Here is an 18,909-nt window from a genome sequence, read left to right as displayed (position 1 = left end):
TATAGCTATCCCTCTTCTTTTAACTGATGCTAAGGAAGTGAAAAGTTCACCAAGACCTGGGAGCAGTAGAACTCTGGTATCTTTTTTTGCAATATGTGTTTCTTGTAGACATGTTATATGAAAGTTATGGCTTAGAAGTTTATGAAAAAAAAATTCCCTTTTTCTGTCTGAGTTTAATCCATTGATGTTAGTTGAAAATATGGTGATATCATCTCCTTGTGTTAAGATAGCTGGTTTTTTGTCATTTTTATTTTCTTGCTTCGGCTTTTGCCCTTGTAATCGGCCCTTGTCTTTCATGTTTGTTTTGTAGTTGTTGCGAGTCATCTTCTTGGGTCTGTATTGGTTCCGGTTCTTTCTTTTGAGTGATATCTTCTAGGCTTGACTCTTCCGTATTCGTTGTGTCTTTAACGTCTATTTCTTTTAGAAACTTATCTTCGAGAGGTTTTAGTAACTCTTCGTAGAATTCCTTCGCATCTTCTGGTGTACTTATTTTATATTTCTTATCAAGTAGAGTTACGAGTATTCCTTCTGGTATCAGCCATTTAAACATGATTTTATTTTTGTTTAGTTTGTTTATCAGGAATTGGTAGGGTTTACGTCTTTCTCGTACTCCTCTGGGAATCTGTCTTAGTACCATTATCTCTTTTCCTGTATGTGAAATTACGTTTTCTTTTGATGCTCTGTATATTTCGTCACTTGTACTTCTCTTTGTAAATCTTATATGTATTTCCCGCGGTAATCTATTTCTGCGTTAAAAAGAGGTAGAGACTCGGTATATTTCATCGATTTGTTCAACCACTTCTTGCTTTGTTTTTCCAGTCATTTTTGAGAGAATTTCGGACATAGTTCGGGAAAGGTCTTGGTCGTCTGCTTCCTTCATATTTCACAAGAAAAAAGGCAGACTTTTCCATTTCTAGGTTCATCACCGCCTCTTCTAGGTTTTTATTTATATATTCTGCTCTAGCTTCGGTAAATTGAAGGCGTGTTTCTGTTCGTTCATTTTTCTCTTCTATTGTTTGGATTTTTTACCATTGGTAGTTACAATTCCCTGTACCGTTTCCATTTTGTTGTCTAATTTTTCCATGCGTTCGTCTAGGTTGCCAACGTGGTCCTGCATTTTCTTGATGTCCTCTCACATTATACCCATACTTCCATACATTGATTCATGGTTACGATCAATGGATTCTTGCATCCTAGTCATCATTTCGAAGAGTGAGGTCAATGTAATGTTATGGGGTGGTTGTGAGGCTTGAGGTAGAGTTATTTTGTCTGTTGGGGTTGTTTCTGATGGGCATTGAGAAGATAGTGTTTTTTTTCCATGTTTTCGTTATTGTTGCCTGGTTTGTTGAAGACATCTTCGGATTTTTTATTCGATAGTTCACGTTGGATTTTTGAAATAGAATTCAATTTTTAGGTTAATAAAGTTATTTAGATAGATGTAGAGGGTAAGATGGTATTGGCATCTTTGAGAATGTTAATATGTTAATCAATTAATTTTGTTTAAAGGTTTAAAGGTGTTAGTAAGTTAATGAAAAATGAATTTTTAATATATAGAGTGGGGAAAAGAAATATAAAGAAGAAAGGGATAAGAGATGTATTTAGACACTGTTTTCAATCTTATCAATCAATTTTATCTATAATATATATAAAGAAACACAGTAAGTTATATTATAAAGTCAACACAATATATAATGAAAGGAAATATATATATATATATATATATATATATATATATACAATTATTTAATTAATCTGTTAATTTATTCATAATCTACTATAGATCTAGAATGTTGCAGTGCAATTATTTTAATCCCCAATTGATATTAATATTAATAAAGTAAGTTTATATAGTAGAACTCATTGCAATTCATTAGTTAAGGTTGTAGATATGAAGTAGAAGTAAAAAATAATAAGAAAGAAGATTTACAGAGGAAAGAAAGAGAAAGGGGTATATATAGTAATATATAAAGGGAGAAATAACAGCCCAATTGCCAATTAATTATATCAAGAATATTATGTATAACAGAATTTTTTCAGTTATTTAAGTATAGCCCTTCATGGCATCGGACCAGAATATCTCCGAGACTGCCTTCTGCCGCACGAATCCCAGCGACCGATTAGGTCCCACAGAGTGGGCCTTCTCCGGGTCCCGTCAACTAAACAATGTCGGTTGGCGGGCCCCAGGGGAAGAGCCTTCTCTCTGGCGGCCCCGGCCCTCTGGAACCAACTCCCCCCGGAGATTAGAACTGCCCCTACTCTCCCTGCCTTCCGTAAAGCTCTCAAACCCCACCTTTGTCGTCAGGCATGGGGGAACTGAAACACCTCCCCCGGCCACATACAATTTATGTATGGTATGTTTGTGTGTGTGCTTGTTAATATAGTGGGGTTCTTTTTAAAACTATTTAAATACTTAAATTTATTGAATTTATTTGGATTTGTACGATTGTTTATATTTTTTGTTGTGAGCCGCCCCGAGTTCGCGGAGAGGGAATAAAAATCGAATACAAATCGAAATAATAAATAAATAAATAAATAAATAAATAAATATAAAATCCGCAAAAAAAATTAGTGAGTCAAAATATATCAATATATTACTTCAAGATTGTATGTATTTAAGTCCTTTACTATGTTAATCTAAGTTATTCAAAAGTGAAGAAAAAAGCTAAGTAAATACAGTTATTATTTTAAATGTGAGTAAACTATTATTATAATTAATTTAATAAACAGTTAGTGAAGTCGTTATAAATTTTTATAGGGGTGTGTAAAATTGTTTCAAAGACAGAACAGCATGACAAGAGTATGACGGAACATTGGAGATCTTCTAGTCCAACTCTATAGTATTCTGAATAAATGTCTGCCCAGTCTTTTCTTGAAAGCCTCCAGCAATGGAACACCAACAACTATCAGAGATAAACTGTTCCACTGATTAATTGTTCTCAATGATATGAAATTTCTTCTTAATTCTATGTAGGTTGAATCTCTCTCTCATAAGCTTCCCAAAACAAAAAAAGCTTCCCCCACCCCATATCAATGTGATCCTTTTGTAGGGGTGTTTCAGTAGTTTTTAAAAAGCTTCTTTAAATTCTTTAAAAACTAGAAGCACAAGCCAAGAAAAAAAAAGAACAGACTATTCCATGGTTCTCAGAGAACAGAATGTTTTACATACCCTTGTATATTTTATATAACCTTATGAACCACCTTTCCTTTCACTGAAATTTCTGGCTTCCATCTTTAATAAATACTTATAAAGAAACACATTTTCATTAATTTGGAAAAGAAAACAAAATTTTATGAGTTTTTTTTTCTCCCTGGAGGGAGGGGAGGTTTTTAGTAACATGTTCAAAGCTTGAGCAACAAGCTCTGTGAGTTAATGGCCATAATATCAAGAGATAATTTGGATCTGGTTGTCATAACTGAGACATGGTTAGTATACATATGCTATCTTTTCATAAACAAACAATATGTTAAACAATTCAAAGATTTACAATACAATGAAAATATGGAGGACCTAATTACATCATTATTTAATGATGAGATGATGAACAGATGATATCATGTTAGTTTTTTAAAGACCGGCATCCTTTTAACTTAGTAAAGAACAGTAAATGAAACATCTCAATAACATGAAAATGTTCAACGAGAGTAATCTAGCCTGTTTTGGGTCTGAACAAGTTCACTGAAGTTAGATTCAATATCTGAGGTGAATATGCGAAGAACAGCACACAAGTGATCATCACTGAGAGAGGATCTGTATCTGGATTTGTTGAACTTTATCAGTGAGAATGTTTGTTCACATACATAGGTAGATCCAAAGAGAACTAACATCCTCTGAGCATGCTTCCATATGTTTGGAAAATTTTCCTCTTTGAGAGAAGAATAAAACTCTAGCAGTGATACTGATTTAAAAAGCTCTGCCAGTAAATTGTCAGACTGTAGATCAATGAGTTCTAACTGGACATCACTGGGTGCATTATCCACACAGCATGTAAAGGGAGAAGAAATAATGTGCATTTCACTCTCAAATGCTTTGAAGCCTTCAAATCTTCTGGAAAATTCATCCTGTAAAGCCGCAAACATGAATGAATACTTGTCAAGGTGATCAGCTGATGGTATGACTTCTTTCAGTGTTGGCATGTGAGTGAGAATTTTGACCTTCAATTGGCTAGAAAGAAACTTCAATTTTCTCATGAAAGTTGGCACCAAGCTGAACATTTCATGTGCAAAGAGGCCTTTGCTTTGGAGCTTGGTATTTATCTCATTCATTAGTGTAGTCACTTCAATGGCAAAGGCCAGATTTGCCATCCAGTGTTTATCTGAGAACTCTGGGATGTCTTTGCCTTTCATTTCACAAAAATCCTGAATCTCAGTTCTCAGGTCTCATACTGTTCTAAGCACCTTTCCAAGGCTGAGCCATCTCACAGCTGTGTGGTAGCCTATGTCACCATGTTCACTTTCTTGTTCCTCCAACAGTGCAACAAATTGTCTGTGATTCAGTGCTCTTGCCTTGATGAAATTAACTATCTTAATTACAACATCAACAACATGGCTGATTTTTAGCACCGACTTGCACAGCATTTCTTGATGAATAATGCAATGCAAAAATATCAATTTCTGTTCTGGGTTTATTTAATTCACTTTATCTTGCATCCGCTTCAAAAGTCCAACATTTTTCCCTGTCATATTTGGACAGCCATCAGTTATAACACTTACTAATTTGTTCCATTTTAGGCCCAGTTTGTCCATGGATGCATTTACTTCGGTGAACAAATCACTCCCTGCCGTGGTACCTTTCATTGATCGCAAAGCTATCAGCTCTTCAGTCATCTCAAAGTTTTTTGTTATTCTACGTACAAAGATAAGTAACTGGGCGGTGTCAAGGATATCACAGCTCTCGTCCAGAGCCGGGGGGGGGAAAATAAAATCATCAACTTTGTTTTTCAGCTAAAACTCAAAATTCCCCGCAATGTCTTCTACCTATCTTGTTACAGTTCGTCTGGAGAGGGGCACATTTGAAAACGCTTCTTTTTTCTCAGGACAAATTATTGCTGCAGAGTCCACCAAACATTATTTGACAAACTTCCCATCAGAGAATGGCTTACTGTTTCTTGCAATTTTGTAGAATATTACAAAGCTTGTCCTGACGGCTGCAGCCCTGGATGTGTGGAGCTTTGTAAAAAATCCTTGCTGCCTTTGCAGTATTGATAGCAAATCTTCAGATGCCCGTGACCACTCTTCCTATGTCAAATTCTTGTATTTCTCTGCATGTTTAGTCTCGTAATGGTGACTCAAATTGTAATCTTTAAACACAGCTATCTGCTCTCCACAAACAAACAAAAACAACTTTACCTTTGGCTTCAGTAAATAAATATTTAGAAGTCCATTCCTTGTTAAAAACTCTGCATTCTGCATCAATCTTTCTTTTTTTAACGTTAGCCGACATATTTAACAGCTAACCTTGGCTAATTCTTCCGATGGAAGTCCCGATTCTCTACCCAAGTGCCAGAAGAACAGAGCACTAGTAGCTGCTGCAGGGGACAGGGGAGGAAGCACGTGGTATCTGTGTACCACTCCTGTACTGCTCACAGTTAGGGGATTTTTTCGGCGCTGACCACTCTAAAGACCCAGACCCTGGCCCTTCCTAAACACCCAGACCCACTCTACAGACCCCTAATTGTTTGCTTTATGGCAACACGGTGCACCGCAGTCACTACGCTGGAGTGTTTGCGTGGTTTCTGTGCTCGGCCGCTCTTGGTAAGAGGCCAGTGTCTGCTCCAGTGCGAGGATGAAAGAGCTCACCGTGTCTGCCGGGACTCCTCCGATTCCTACTTTCCTCATGATTCATCAGGAAAGCAGGAACCGGAGGAGTACTGTGAGAGGTGAGCTCTTTCATCCTCGCACTGGAGCAGACCCCGACCTTCGCGGACCAGTCACAGATAGCGGGAGGGCCAGATGCAGCCCATGGGCCGCCCCTTGCCCAGGTCTGGCCTATAGGAAGTATGGAACTGAAACCCGGGCGGCTGAGGAGGAAGGATGAAGTGGATCTGACAAGGACACAGCGCTGCCTGTTTGCCTCAGCCTCCATTAGAAGCAGCGGCGGCAGCGGTGGAAGCAGCAGCCTCCTGTCCTCCCCTTGTGGGAACGAAACGTTTACAGAGGAGGAAGAGCCGAGTTGGTTTATAGAGGAGGAAGCGAGATGAACGTACCAAGGGAGAGAGGTGCCGTTAAACTTGGAGTGTAGTCCCGTAGTCCGACAGGGGCGGTCAGTAGCAGCAGCCTTATCTTAGTTTGGCGATACTGGCTTATCATGCAGTTTGCAGCAGCGGCTGGCACCAGCTGCCAAACGGCATGAAAAGCCGCCACTGGGATTAGGGGAAGGCTGCTGCCCCCGCCACCGACCGTCTCCCAAGAACATTTGGTGTATAAGACGCACCCAGTTTTTTTGCACCAGATGGCATTCTGAGTTAAAGAACTCAGATATGTGATTGCTTCCCCACCCCCGACTGATTTGTTTAACCCATCCCTTTTAACAGGAGATGTTCCTGATGATTGGAAAATGGCCAGTGTTGTGCCTATCCACAAGAAGGGCAGTAGAGAAGAAGCTAGTAATTACAGGCCAGTTAGCTTGACATCAGTTATAGTTAAATATACCTGCGCATGCAAGCTCCCTGTTCCACTGCCAGCCTGCCATGCGCCTGGGGGGGGGGAGGCTGAGGGGGGGGCCTGGGGGGGGAGGCTGAGCACTCTGCCAGCCTGCCATGCGCCTGGGGGGGGAGGCTGAGCACTCTGCCACAAACTTCAAAGAGGCTTGGCACCAGCCCATCCACGGCGGGCAGTGCCAGGGATGGTAGCAGCTCCCTCTCCTTCCCCACCACCTGTGTCTAATAGGAAAATGAACACAAGAACAAGGGGGCACAATCTGAGGTTAGTTGGGGGAAAGATTAGAAGTAACGTGAGAAAATATTATTTTACTGAAAGAGTAGTAGATGCTTAGAACAAACTTCCAGCAGATATGGTTGGTAAATCCATAATAACTGAATTTAAACATGCCTGGGATAAACATATATCCATCCTAAGATAAAATACAGGAAATAGTATAAGACTAGATGGATCATGAGGTCTTTTTCTGCCATCAATCTTCTATGTTTCAAAAGGATGCAACTCGTGTAACAACTTGCTTGCTTTGCATGGAAATTCTGGTCCTAATTGGGTTGTAAATTGAGGACTACCTGAACTTAACTGTTCTTTTTCTTTTCAATATGTGAATGCTAAGAAGCCAATGCTATTAACTGCAAAGGAATAAAATAGATTATTGACAATGACATTCATCAATAATTTGCAGTACTATTTTTGATGTAACTCCAATCTCATCACTAAGAACACCAACCACTCTACATATTTTGTTATTATGAAGAATAACAACTGAACTCAGAAAGATCTAATTGGTACACACTGCCTTGGTGTGTTTTAAATTTATTAATAGTTACATCCTCTGGTCACTTCCAGCCAGAAGTATCCATTACCCTGGCACTTTGGCAATATACAAATACAGTGATCCCCCGGTTATTGCGTCCCCGACCATTGCGAACAGGGTAATTTGCGATTTTTCAACCCGGAAGTCAAAATACCATCTACGCATGCGTGCCCTTTTTTTTCTATGGGCACGCATGCGTAGATGGCAACCGGGAGATCAGCTGCTGGGCGGCTTCCCTGGGTCTTCCCCCTCTTGCTGGCATCAGCGAGGAGTTTCCCCACCGCCCACGCAAACTCCTCGCTGCCGCTCGCCCGCCCTTCGCCTGCCCACGCCCTTCGCTCCCCCTCTTGCTGGCGGGAGGGCGAGAAGCCCTCCCCAGCACCCGCTCGCCCGCCCTTCGCCGCTCGCCCGCCCTTCGCCCTGGCGGAGAAATTCCAGCCCCCACCTGGTCCCGCCCGATCCTCCTCCCTGAGGCAGCTCGCCCTCCCATGGCCGCTTCCTCCACCCTCCATCGCAAGCCCTCGCCACCGCAGCCAACGCGCGCTGCGATCTTCAAGCCCGGCTCCTTTCGGCCCAGCATCCCGGGCCAAGCAGCTGCCTTCCGTGACTGAGCCTGGCTGGCCCGGAAGATCGTAGCGCGCGTTGGCTGCAGCGGCGAGCAAAGCCAAGCCGGCAGCAATGTCGCCGCCGCTGCAGCCAACGCGCGCTACGATCTTCCGGGCCAGCCAGGCTCAGTCACGGAAGGCAGCCGCTTGGCCCGGGATGCTGGGCCGAGAGGAGCCGGGCTTGATCCGCTGAGCCTGGCTGGCCCGGAAGATCGTAGCGCGCGTTGGCTGCAGCGGCGGCGACATTGCTGCCGGCTTGGCTTCGCTCGCTCGCCGCTGAGGAGACGAAGATTGGGGGGCGGCGCGGCGAGCGAGCGAGCGAAGCCAAGCCGGCAGCAATGTCGCTGCAGCCAACGCGCGCTACGATCTTCCGGGCCAGCCAGGCTCAGCGGATCAAGCTCGGCTCCTCTCGGCCCAGCATCCCGGGCCAAGCGGCTGCCTTCCGTGACTAAGCCTGGCTGGCCCGGAAGATCGTAGCGCGCGTTGGCTGCAGCGGCGGCGACATTGCTGCCGGCTTGGCTTCGCTCGCTCGCTCGCCGCTGAGGAGCCGAAGATTGGGGGCGGCGCGGCTCTTTTAAAACATCGCCGCCGACATGGGGGGCTTGCTAGCACCCCCCCAAACCCGGGTTGGGGGTTCGGGGGGGTGCTAGCGAGCCCCCCATGTCGGCGGCAATGTTTTAAAAGAGCCGCGCCGCCCCCCAAATCTTCGGCTCCTCGCTAGCGCTGCGGAAGTTTAAAACACCATCTGCACATGCGCAGATGGTGTTTTTACTTCCGCAGCGCTACTTCGCGAAAACCCGCTCCTTGCGGGGGGTCCTGGAACGGAACCCTCGCGACGAGCGGGGGATCACTGTAGTTGCACTGCTTAGACTGGAGGCTCTAATACCAAATTAGTTTTTACAGTTAAGCATACTTGGGACTCTTCCTAGTGAATTCACCACAAAGGCAGGAATTGAAATCTGGACTTCCTTGGCTACTCAGTGTATTTAATGACCGATTGCTTCAAAGAATTTCAAAAGCCCTACCAGCAGACATATCCTTCAAGACCAAATTCTCAAGCTCATTCCACTCAGTGTTCAGTCGTTTCATCAACTTGAATGCATTCACCGGATGTCCCAAAAATCCCTCTGGGTCTTTGGTCGCAGTATCTGTCAGCTTATCCAACCTCTCAGCCCACCTAAGCATAGAAAATAGAAGTTTAGTGAGATGGTTAAACCAATGCTACAATAACATGAACATTTACCACATTTTTCAGTCTATAAGATGCATCTTCCCACACACACACAAAGGGGGTGAAAATCTGGGTGCAGCTTATACTCGGAATGTAGCCCCACCCACCTCTCAAACAGAGGTTTCAAAGGTTGAAAAAAGCCTCTGAAACAGAGCTTCAGAAAAAAAGTGTCTGAAATGGAGCTTCAGAAGAAAAGCCTCTGAAATTGAGGTTTCAGAGGCAGGGGAAAAAAAGCAAGGCATAGAACTCACAACCAATGAACCTGTTGATAAAATTCACCTCTGGGAACAGCTGATTTGGTGTATTCTAGGAGGCCGAACCACCCACACATCAGCTTTTTTCTTATCTTCCTCCCCAAAAACTAAGGTGTATCTTATATTCCGGTGCATCTTATACACTGAAAAATACAGTACATACAAACATGCACACACACACACACACATATTTTATCATGAGGTATATATTTTTGAGTTTGCTCTTAACAAAATGAATCTTTTTTTATATTTATTTTATATTTATTATCCAACCTTTAAAATGGTGAGGTAAATTGAGCTGAGTGTGACTGACTGGTTGGAGGTTATTTAGCCCAGCAGTTTCCTAACCTTCCTGATTTCAGGGCCCAGCTTCGAAACAAATTGTTTCTTCCATGGAGTGGTAGAATAATGTCACACGTGCAACAGGCATGCACACATGAAGCTTCGTTCACTCGCCTGTCACTTATGCGATCTGATTCCTAACAGCCTGCATATGGTACTGATCTGTGGCGCAGGGGGTTGGGGACAGTGGTGAGCTGCAATTGGTTTAACAACTGGTTTGGTGATTGTGCGCTTGCACACAGTGTTCAAAATACAGCAATTTGAAGCTCAGCTGCTTTGCTTCTAAGGCAACCCCAATAAGTAGAACAGTGGAAGTGCAGAAATCAGCTGTGCCGTGTGAATCAGTTGAGCCAGAAAGAAGGAAATATAGGACAGAATAGCACAGGGGCAAGTGGGTGGGGCCAGCTGATCATCAGAACTACCAGTTCACCCAAACCAGTAGCAGTCCACCACTGGTTGGGGACCCCTGATTTAGTTGGTATTCATAGCTGGGGGGGATTTGAACTCAGTCTTCTGCTTTCTAGCCTCAAGTCTAAAACAACAGACAAAACTGGCTCCAATACATATTACATCTTATACTATATAAATCCTATCTTTTCTCCAGGAATTCAAGACGGCTTACATGAAAATCTCTATTTTATGCACTGTGAGAAAGATGTCTATGGAGATTTTCAATAACCCATGTCATGATTGTCCCAAAGGTGCTTTTTCCAAAAGACATCAGTTTTTTTTCTCTGAAAATGTTTCACTTCTCATCCAAGAACTGAACTCATGAACTGAAGAAGTTTCTTAGAAACATTTTCAAAGAGAAAACAAAGAAAATCTAGTTGCCTTTTAGAAAAAAGCTCCTCTGGGACATTGTGAGGTAGGTTGAGCTGAGGGAGACTAAATTTACCCAACTGATTATTTATTTATTTGTTTGTTTGTATTTATATCCCACTCATTCCAAAATGGACTCAGAATGGCTAACAAATACAACAATACTAAAATACAATCCAAATACACAATAAAATCAGTAATATAAAACAATATCCTAAAAAGAACATACATACACAGCAGTCAATATAATTCCAGCCCTGCTAGAAAAGTCAAGTCTTAACAGCTTTCCAGAAGATCGGTAGAGTTGGAGTCGCCACAGAGAAGTCTCTTCCCCAAGATCCCGCCAACTGACATTGCTTGGCGGATGGGACCGGGAGAAGCCCAACTCTGTGGGCCTTTACTGGATGCAATGAGGTATGAGGTCAGAGGCGATCCCATAAATAGTCTGGCCCTGAGCCATTTAGGGCTTTAAAGGTGATAACCAACACCTTGAATTGCATTTGGAGACCAACTGGCAACCAATACAGCTCACGTAAAGATGGAGTAATACAGGCATACCTTGGTATACCCATTATTGTACACACCGCTGCATTTTGCATCAGCTGAGGTCTCCGAACACTCTTCAAGGGTAGCCCCATGTAGAGCGCATTGCAATAGTCAAGACAAGAGATAATGAGGGTGTGAGTGACTGTGTGGAGTATAAAGCTCAGAGTATTATAACAATATTCTGGGTTTTTAAAAAAGACATGAAACAAATGAAGGAATGAACCTCAGGAGCACTTACTAAAATGCCATTACTCACTATAGATATTTTATTTCTGACGATTTTCAATAAACTTTTATAAAAATTGTAGAGAGAATCTTACCCTTAAAAAGTGGTAGATATAGTTTTACTCACAAAAGAACCACAAAATTAATTAGCATAAAGGGTTTTTTTAAAAAAAAAAATTGGCTGGTAGATCACTGCTAAGTCATCATCTTTTAACGACCCCATAATCCCTTGCAGGGTGGAGTCTGAGCAACTGAATGGAGCCAGCAGAATGTTTTCATGGCCGGCTGCTCTTCCTGTCGTCAATGTGGAGTTTTGCTCAGCAGATATATTTTCAATGTGCCCAGAGAGAGAAATATCTGCCTGTACCCAAGATTGAACTCGCAGCCTCCTGATTTGAGGCAAGAGTTCCATTTCTAGGCCACCACACCACTCATCACCACTAGGTAGAACACTGCTAAGTATTAGCATTCAAAGAATTACATACTGCCTTAATTGTTCCAACTTGCTTTCTTCTGCCTTGATATAGTCTTTCAGAGATATCACCAAGTCCTTTTCTGTATGAATCAAGTCTGTCATATGTCCTAAAAGACAGATCAATATATCAGTATGTTCATGAACATTGTGATGAAATTCTAACAGTTTTAGAACAGAAATTACAAAACTTTTAACATGAGAAACGGGGTGGTGGTGAGATATGGGATATTTGGGAGGGGAAGATTCTGGAGGCCCTGATAAGTTTTCCTTTCCCAGCAACCCAGCTGATTGGATGGTTTCGCTGGTTTCGCTGCATGAACAGAGACCCCTCCCTGAGGAATTTTGATGAATTTATGACAGCTCCTAGAGCACATTTCGAAGACCCCTTAGCGGGGAGGAAGGCTAGAAACAAAATAAAAACTCTGAAGCAAGGCGGAAGATCGGTGGGGGAATACACCCAACAGTTTTGGGTATTGATGTCCTACGTGAGCACGTACCCAGTGAGGATCCTCATGGAATACTACTACATGGATGGCTAACTGATGAGATCTACCAACACTGCAAAGTGAGAGCATCCCCTAAAGACCTCAATCAATGGTTTCAGCTGGCGGCGGAGGTGGAGATCAACCTTCTAAAAGGTCAGCGAGAGAAAAGTTCCTCTCCAGGGGAAGAACGAAGCCCGAGGAAAAGTGGGAGATCGGGGCCGGAGAAGCCCAGGCCAACAGCATGTTTCCGGTGCAGAAAAGAGGGCCATTGAGCAGTAGAGTGCCTGGCAAAACCTGTGCCGAGGGTGACTCCTACTGGCGGCAAGAGAATGGAGCAATGCTCCAGATGCAGGACGCCAAGGAAAGGAGGTCGTAGAGGTCACCTCCCCTAAAGGGGAAGAGCTGGGACCTCTGGTCTGCCTGCTCATTGAAGACAGCGAACCGGAGGAGTCTGTTTTGGTAATTCCCCCTCCCCAGATCTTTATACATCCCCCTCAGACTGTGGGACCCAATGGGGGGCGGGACAAGGGGTAATATGTCAGCTCTTCTGGATTCGGGCTGCACCAGGAATCTTATGTGCCTAGAGATGGCAGAGAAAATGGGCCTAAAGCTACGACCCATGAAAGACCCCATCTCTTTTACCCAGTTGGATGGGTCAATGGCTGGGGGAAAACCAGCCACGCACAAGACTGAGCCCCTAATTATGACAATGGGGTCCCATCAGGAGACTATACCATTCATTGTGGACCCCAGATGAATAATGCCATTATTTTGGGACTGCCATAGCTGAAAAAATGGAACCCCGGTGTTAACTGGCACACTGGAGCTGTGACTGTCACTTATAAAGGGGATAAGGAACTGGGAATTGTTTGGGCAGAAATGGGGTGGAGAGGTGCTTTTGCAGTGGAAAGAACCAAAGGGAAAGAATAAATCCCCAAGGAATATTGGGATCTCAAAGGGGCATTCAGTGAAAAGGAGGCAGATAAGCTACCACCCCATAGGGCCACGGACTGTAGCATTGAGATATTACCAGGGGTGAAACTGCCAAAACCAAAAATGTACTCTGGGAGAGCCGGAGGAATTGAATAGATTTATTGACAAAAAATTAGCGAGAGGGTTCATCCAGCCTGCAAGGCCACAAGTAGCAACCCCTATCCTTTTTCGGGAAACGAAGGATTTATTTTTATTTATTTATTTATTGAATTTGTATGCCGCCCCTCTCCGTAGACTCGGGGCGGTTAACAACAATGATAAAAACAGCATGTAACAATCCAATACTAAAACAACTAAAAACCCTTATTATAAAACAAAACATACACACATACCATGCATAAATTGTAATGGCCTAGGGGGAAGGAATATCTCAACTCCCCCATGCCTGGCGGTATAAGTGAGTCTTGAGTAGTTTACGAAAGACAGGGAGGGTGGGGGCAGTTCTAATCTCCAGGGGGAGTTGGTTCCAGAGGGCCGGGGCCGCCACAGAGAAGGCTCTTCCCCCGGGCCCGCCAAATGGCATTATTTAGTCGACGGGACCCGGAGAAGGCCAACTCTGTGGGACCTTATCAGTCGCTGGGATTCGTGCGGTAGCAGGCAGTTCCGGAGGTAATCTGGTCCAATGCCATGTAGGGCTTTAAAGGTAATGACCAACACTTTGAATTGTGACCGGAAACTGATCGGCAGCCAATGCAAGCCATGGAGTGTTGAAGAAACGTGGGCGAATCTTGGAAGCCCCACAATGGCTCTCGCGGCTGCGTTCTGCACGATCTGAAGTTTCCGAACACTTTTCAAAGGTAGCCCCATGTAGAGAGTGTTGCAGTAATCGAACCTCGAGTGATGAGGGCATGAGCGACTATGAGCAATGCACCCTTATTCCAGGCCTCAGCAAGAGACTCTGCCGAGCTGTGGACGAGTGAATCTGGTAAAACCCCAAGTGCCCTATGAAAGCCCTCAGGGTCCATCAGGCATCTGGGGCGGAACCTCCTAATCGGTTCTGCCTCCTTGCGGGGGGGGGGGGGGGATTGGAGCCAGGAAATCAAGCCACAGTAGAAAATGGTCTGACCATGACAAAGGAAATGCTTCTAAGCCCCTTAGTCTCAGACCATTATTCAATTGCTCCGAGAGGAATATCATGTCGGGTGTGCGTCCACCCTCATGAGTCGGACCCTGAACTACTTGAGTCAGGTCCATGGCTGTCATGGTGGCCATGAACTCCTGTGCTAATCCAGAGGAACCGCCGAGTGACGGCAGATTGAAGTCCCCCAGGACAATGAGTCCGGGGAACTTCACCGCCAACCCAGCCACCTCCTCGAGCAGCACAGGCAGGGCTGTTGACACGCAGCTGGGAGGCAGGTACGTAACAAGCCCACCTGAACCCCTAAATCCAACTTCACAAGGAGTGACTCACACCCCGCAATCTCAGGGGCAACGAGTCTATGCGGGCGGAGGTTCTCCTTGGCTACAATAGCCACTCCCCCCCTTCTCTGGGGTCGAGGCTGATGCCATATCTGAAACCCGGGTGGGCATAATTTCGAGAGGAACTCCTCTCTCTGGGCCCAGCCAGGTTTCAGTCAAACATGCCAGATCGGCCTCCTCATCCAGGATTAAATCCCGGATGAGGAGAGCTTTGTTTACTACCGATCTGGCATTGAGCAGCAGCAGCTTGAACCCAGGGCCCGGATTACACTCATCACCAGGACCCCGGGTTGAGCTCACGGAACCAGAACAAGGGATCTCTATTAAGCAGGATGGGTCGCTAAGAATGGTGGTTGACTATAGAAACTTGAACACAATTTGTATGCACAATGTGCATGCCCTACCCCTCATGAAGGACATGTTGGCTTACCTAGCAAAGGAGAAATTTTTTACAAAACTGGATCTACATGAGGCTTACTATCGGGTTTGTATCAAAGAGGGGGACGAATGGAAGACAGCTTTCAACAGTTCCTTGGGGTGTTTCCAGTTCTGGGTGCTCCCTTTTGCCTGCAAGGGGCGTCGGGGATGTTTATGCAACTAATCAATGAGGTTCTTCATAAACACCTGTATAATCTATTTGGAAGATGTACTCGTGTTCACCGAGACCATGAAAGAACACATCACCCTAGTGAGGGAGATGTTAAAGAAACTCAAGGCTGCAGAGTTGTATGCAAAGTTGTTTAAGTGTGAGTTCCACCAGAGCATTATTTGGGTTATCGCATCTCACACCAAGGGGTGGAGATGGACCCTGCTAAAGTGAGGGCTGAATTGGAATGGGAAGCCCCATGTACCAGAAAATAGCTGCAGAGTTTTCTAGGGCTCGCCAATTTCTACTAGCAGTTTATTCCAGCGTTTTCTAGATAGCTTTGCCAATCACGAACCTTCTGAAAACTAAAGGGGAAGGCAAGCCGAAACCGAGCATCCCACTGCAGTAGACTATCGAATGGCAGGCAGCTTTTGAAAAGCTAAAGAGATTGTTTGTGGGTTAGCCCATCCTCAAACATCCAGACTTGGAGCATCCATTTGTGGTCCAAGTCGACGCTAGTGATGTGGCAGTAGGAGCAGTGCTGCTGCAAGGAGACGAGGAACAAGGCCTCTGCCCCTGTGCTTACACATCTAGGAAATTCACCGAGACTGAGCGCAGGTGGGCAGTGTGGGAAAAAGGGGCCTTTGCATTGTGTTGGGTCCTGCTAAATTGGAGACATTTTCTGGAAGGAGCTAAGCAACCTCTTGAGATGTGGACTGGCCACAAAAATTTAGAGGCGTTGAAGACCCCCCGGAAACTGTCCCCAAGGAAGCTCGATGGTCACAACATTTTAGGCAGTTTAATTTCTTGTTGCAATACATTTCCAGGGGGAGGAATTTTATGGCCGACGCCCTTTCCAGGTTACCTCAATATAATAGTGCAAGGGCGGAGGTAATCCAGTCCGTTATTCCAGCCAAACAGTGGGCATGCCCCGCAATAACGAGAGAGCAAAAGTCCAAGGCGGCTGATCTAATGGAGGTCCTGAACACGAGAATAAAACAGGCTCTAAAAACAGATGACTGGTTCCTGGCTCATCAGGCAGAGTGTACTCAGCAAGATGAGCTAGCATGGATAGGGTCCAGGGTGTATGTCCCAGTCTCCTTAAGACCAGTGATATTGGAAAGGGGCCACAATTCTAAAGTGGCGGGGCATTTTGCGTTCCTGAAAACTTTACACTTATTGAGAAGGCAGTTTTGGTGGCCTCCCATGAAAAAGGACATTGAGATTTATGTGGCCAGTTGCCCCATCTGTGCTGCAGCGAAACGACCCCCTGGCCACCCACAACGACTGTTGCAAAGTGTGGCGAGACCCAGGAGACCCTGGAAGGAAATATCTATTGACTTTATTGTGGATTTGCCTGAGAGTGGGGGGGAAACAGTTATTTGGGTTGTTACTGATCTTTTTTCCAAACAGGTTCATTTTGTAGCTTGCCCGAAAATCCCCTCTTCCAGAGCATTGGCAAAGCTTTTCATATAGCATGTATACCGACTTCATGGAGTTCCCAACAGAATCATCTTGGACCGAGGGGTCCAGTTCACTTTGGGCTTTTGGAAAGAATTCTTGGGCTTCTTAGGCACAAAACAGGGGTTAAGCTCCGCCCATCACTTGCAAACTAACAGGACGTGTGAGAGGGTCAACTCGGTATTGGAGCAGTACCTCCAGTGTTATTTAAATTATCAGCAGGACAACTGGAGCGAGCTTCTGCCTTTTGCAGTGGTTGCATATAATAACTCATTACACAGTAGCACAGGATTTGCTCCATTTAAATTGGTTTATGGACAGGATTTTGTGCCTATCCATGAGTTGCCACAGGATGAGCCTAAACACCCTACTCTAAAAGAATGGGTGACTCAGTTAAAGGCGAATTGGCCTATAGCCCGAAAGGCCCTCAATGAGGCTCACAACGCCCATAAGGTGCAAGCTGACAAAAAGAGGGCTCAGGAGATAGAGTTTTCTTGTCAACAAAGTTCTTACGGACCACTCAAAAATAAAAAAAGTTGGGTCCTAAGTATGTAGGCCCCTTCCCAATCGTGCAAGTGGTGAATTCGGTAGCGATGAAACTAGACTTACCAAAACCCTGCGAAGAATTCACCTGGTGTTTCATGTCAGTCTACTCAAGCCTGAACACACATCAGATTTACGGCCTGCCCAAGCAGCCCCCCTTCCATGTTTGCTCATTGAGGGGGAACAACATTTTGAAGTCAAAGAAGTTCTTAATTCTAGGAGACACAGAGGGAAACTGCAATATCTAGCGTCTTGAAAACATTTCCCTCTATCTCATGCAGAATGTGTTGAGGAGAGGAACATGAATGCCCAGAGAGAATTCGATCGCTTTAGAGCAAAATACCCTGATAATATATAACATTGTACTTTCTTTTCTGTTCTTTTTTTTCTCTTTAAGGACTAACGTCCATGTTCTAGGATGTCTGAATGTCACCCTCACTATGTTTCATCTCTGCACATGCTTCGGTTGCCATGAGAAATGGGGTGTGGGGGATATGGGATATTTGGGAGGTGAAGATTCTGGAGGCCCTGATAAGTTTCGCTTTCCCAGCAAAGGTCACGATAATTTTCGCTTTCCTGGAAAGGAGGTGAGAAGGAAAGTCCGTTAGAAGATGCATTCCATAAGTGTGACATGGAGGTGAAGATGCATCCACCTGACAAAGATGGACAATAGGGATTGGCTATTTCCCAAAAAGGGGCTAGTGGGGGTGTTTTTGATATGAGCTAATGTTGCGTCTTTTTCTTCACTCTTTGCTTTGCTCTAGATGCTTTCAGTACTGAAAATACTGAATCCATTCAGTAAAATTCATTTTTTAAGTTCAAATTGGACTCTGAGTTTTATTTTTCTTAAATTCTGATTGAAGCAGCTGACACAATCTAAGTAAGTCAATTTGCAGTTACTTTATCACTGTTTTTTTTGGGGGGGGTTATCGTGAGCATTTTTCTCTTTGCTATGGGAGCATTAAATTAATTTTTCCCATTTTGTCAGGTAAGACGATTATTATCAGAATAAATTACAACTGAATGCAAGCTGCTAGGCAGTGATCTATTTTGCCAATCGTGTCTGGCAAATATAGCAAAAATGATTTCATACTGACCTGCTGAAATTAAATCACCCCAGATTTTGAATGCACAAACCAATTTCTGGGTAGTAATTTTATAGTACTTGGTAGTACATAACCTTCCTTCACAGTTTTGCAGCTGTTATTATCTGTTTGCTATTTGTAGTTCAAATTGTCGTATCGTGGGCAAGTCAATGAAATCAATGGATTTAGAATTTCATACAGATTAGGAAGCACGCAGCTAAAACCTTACTTTTTACTCTTTCCAGCCTCGCGTTCATTCAAGTTAATTCTAGACTTCAAAACCCGCATGTATACCTAGAAAGCAAATACTCTACTATAAAGCCACCAGCCACACATCTAATTTAACATTTGCTATCAGAATTGAAAACA

The 18,909-nt window shown here is 44.1% G+C and overlaps 1 protein-coding gene across 5 annotated transcripts in view; it reads right to left on the bottom strand.

Moving 5' to 3' along the window:
• The window catches only part of P4HA1 (prolyl 4-hydroxylase subunit alpha 1), a 113,130-nt gene that overhangs the window by 72,762 nt on the left and 21,459 nt on the right, over positions 1-18,909 (bottom strand). For all 5 annotated transcript variants that reach the window (XM_070752328.1, XM_070752325.1, XM_070752326.1 and 2 more), the window contains exons 3-4: positions 11,979-12,075; positions 9,102-9,253 (exon numbers count right to left, since the gene is read on the bottom strand). In XM_070752328.1, coding sequence (XP_070608429.1) covers positions 9,102-9,253; positions 11,979-12,075 — 249 coding nt within the window. The remainder of the gene's footprint in view (positions 1-9,101; positions 9,254-11,978; positions 12,076-18,909) is intronic.

The sequence above is a fragment of the Erythrolamprus reginae genome, chromosome 5 (genome assembly GCF_031021105.1).
Source record: "Erythrolamprus reginae isolate rEryReg1 chromosome 5, rEryReg1.hap1, whole genome shotgun sequence".
NCBI lineage: Eukaryota > Metazoa > Chordata > Lepidosauria > Squamata > Dipsadidae > Erythrolamprus > Erythrolamprus reginae.
Note: the sequence above shows the minus strand (reverse complement) of the source record. Positions and strands in the feature narration are given on the sequence as shown.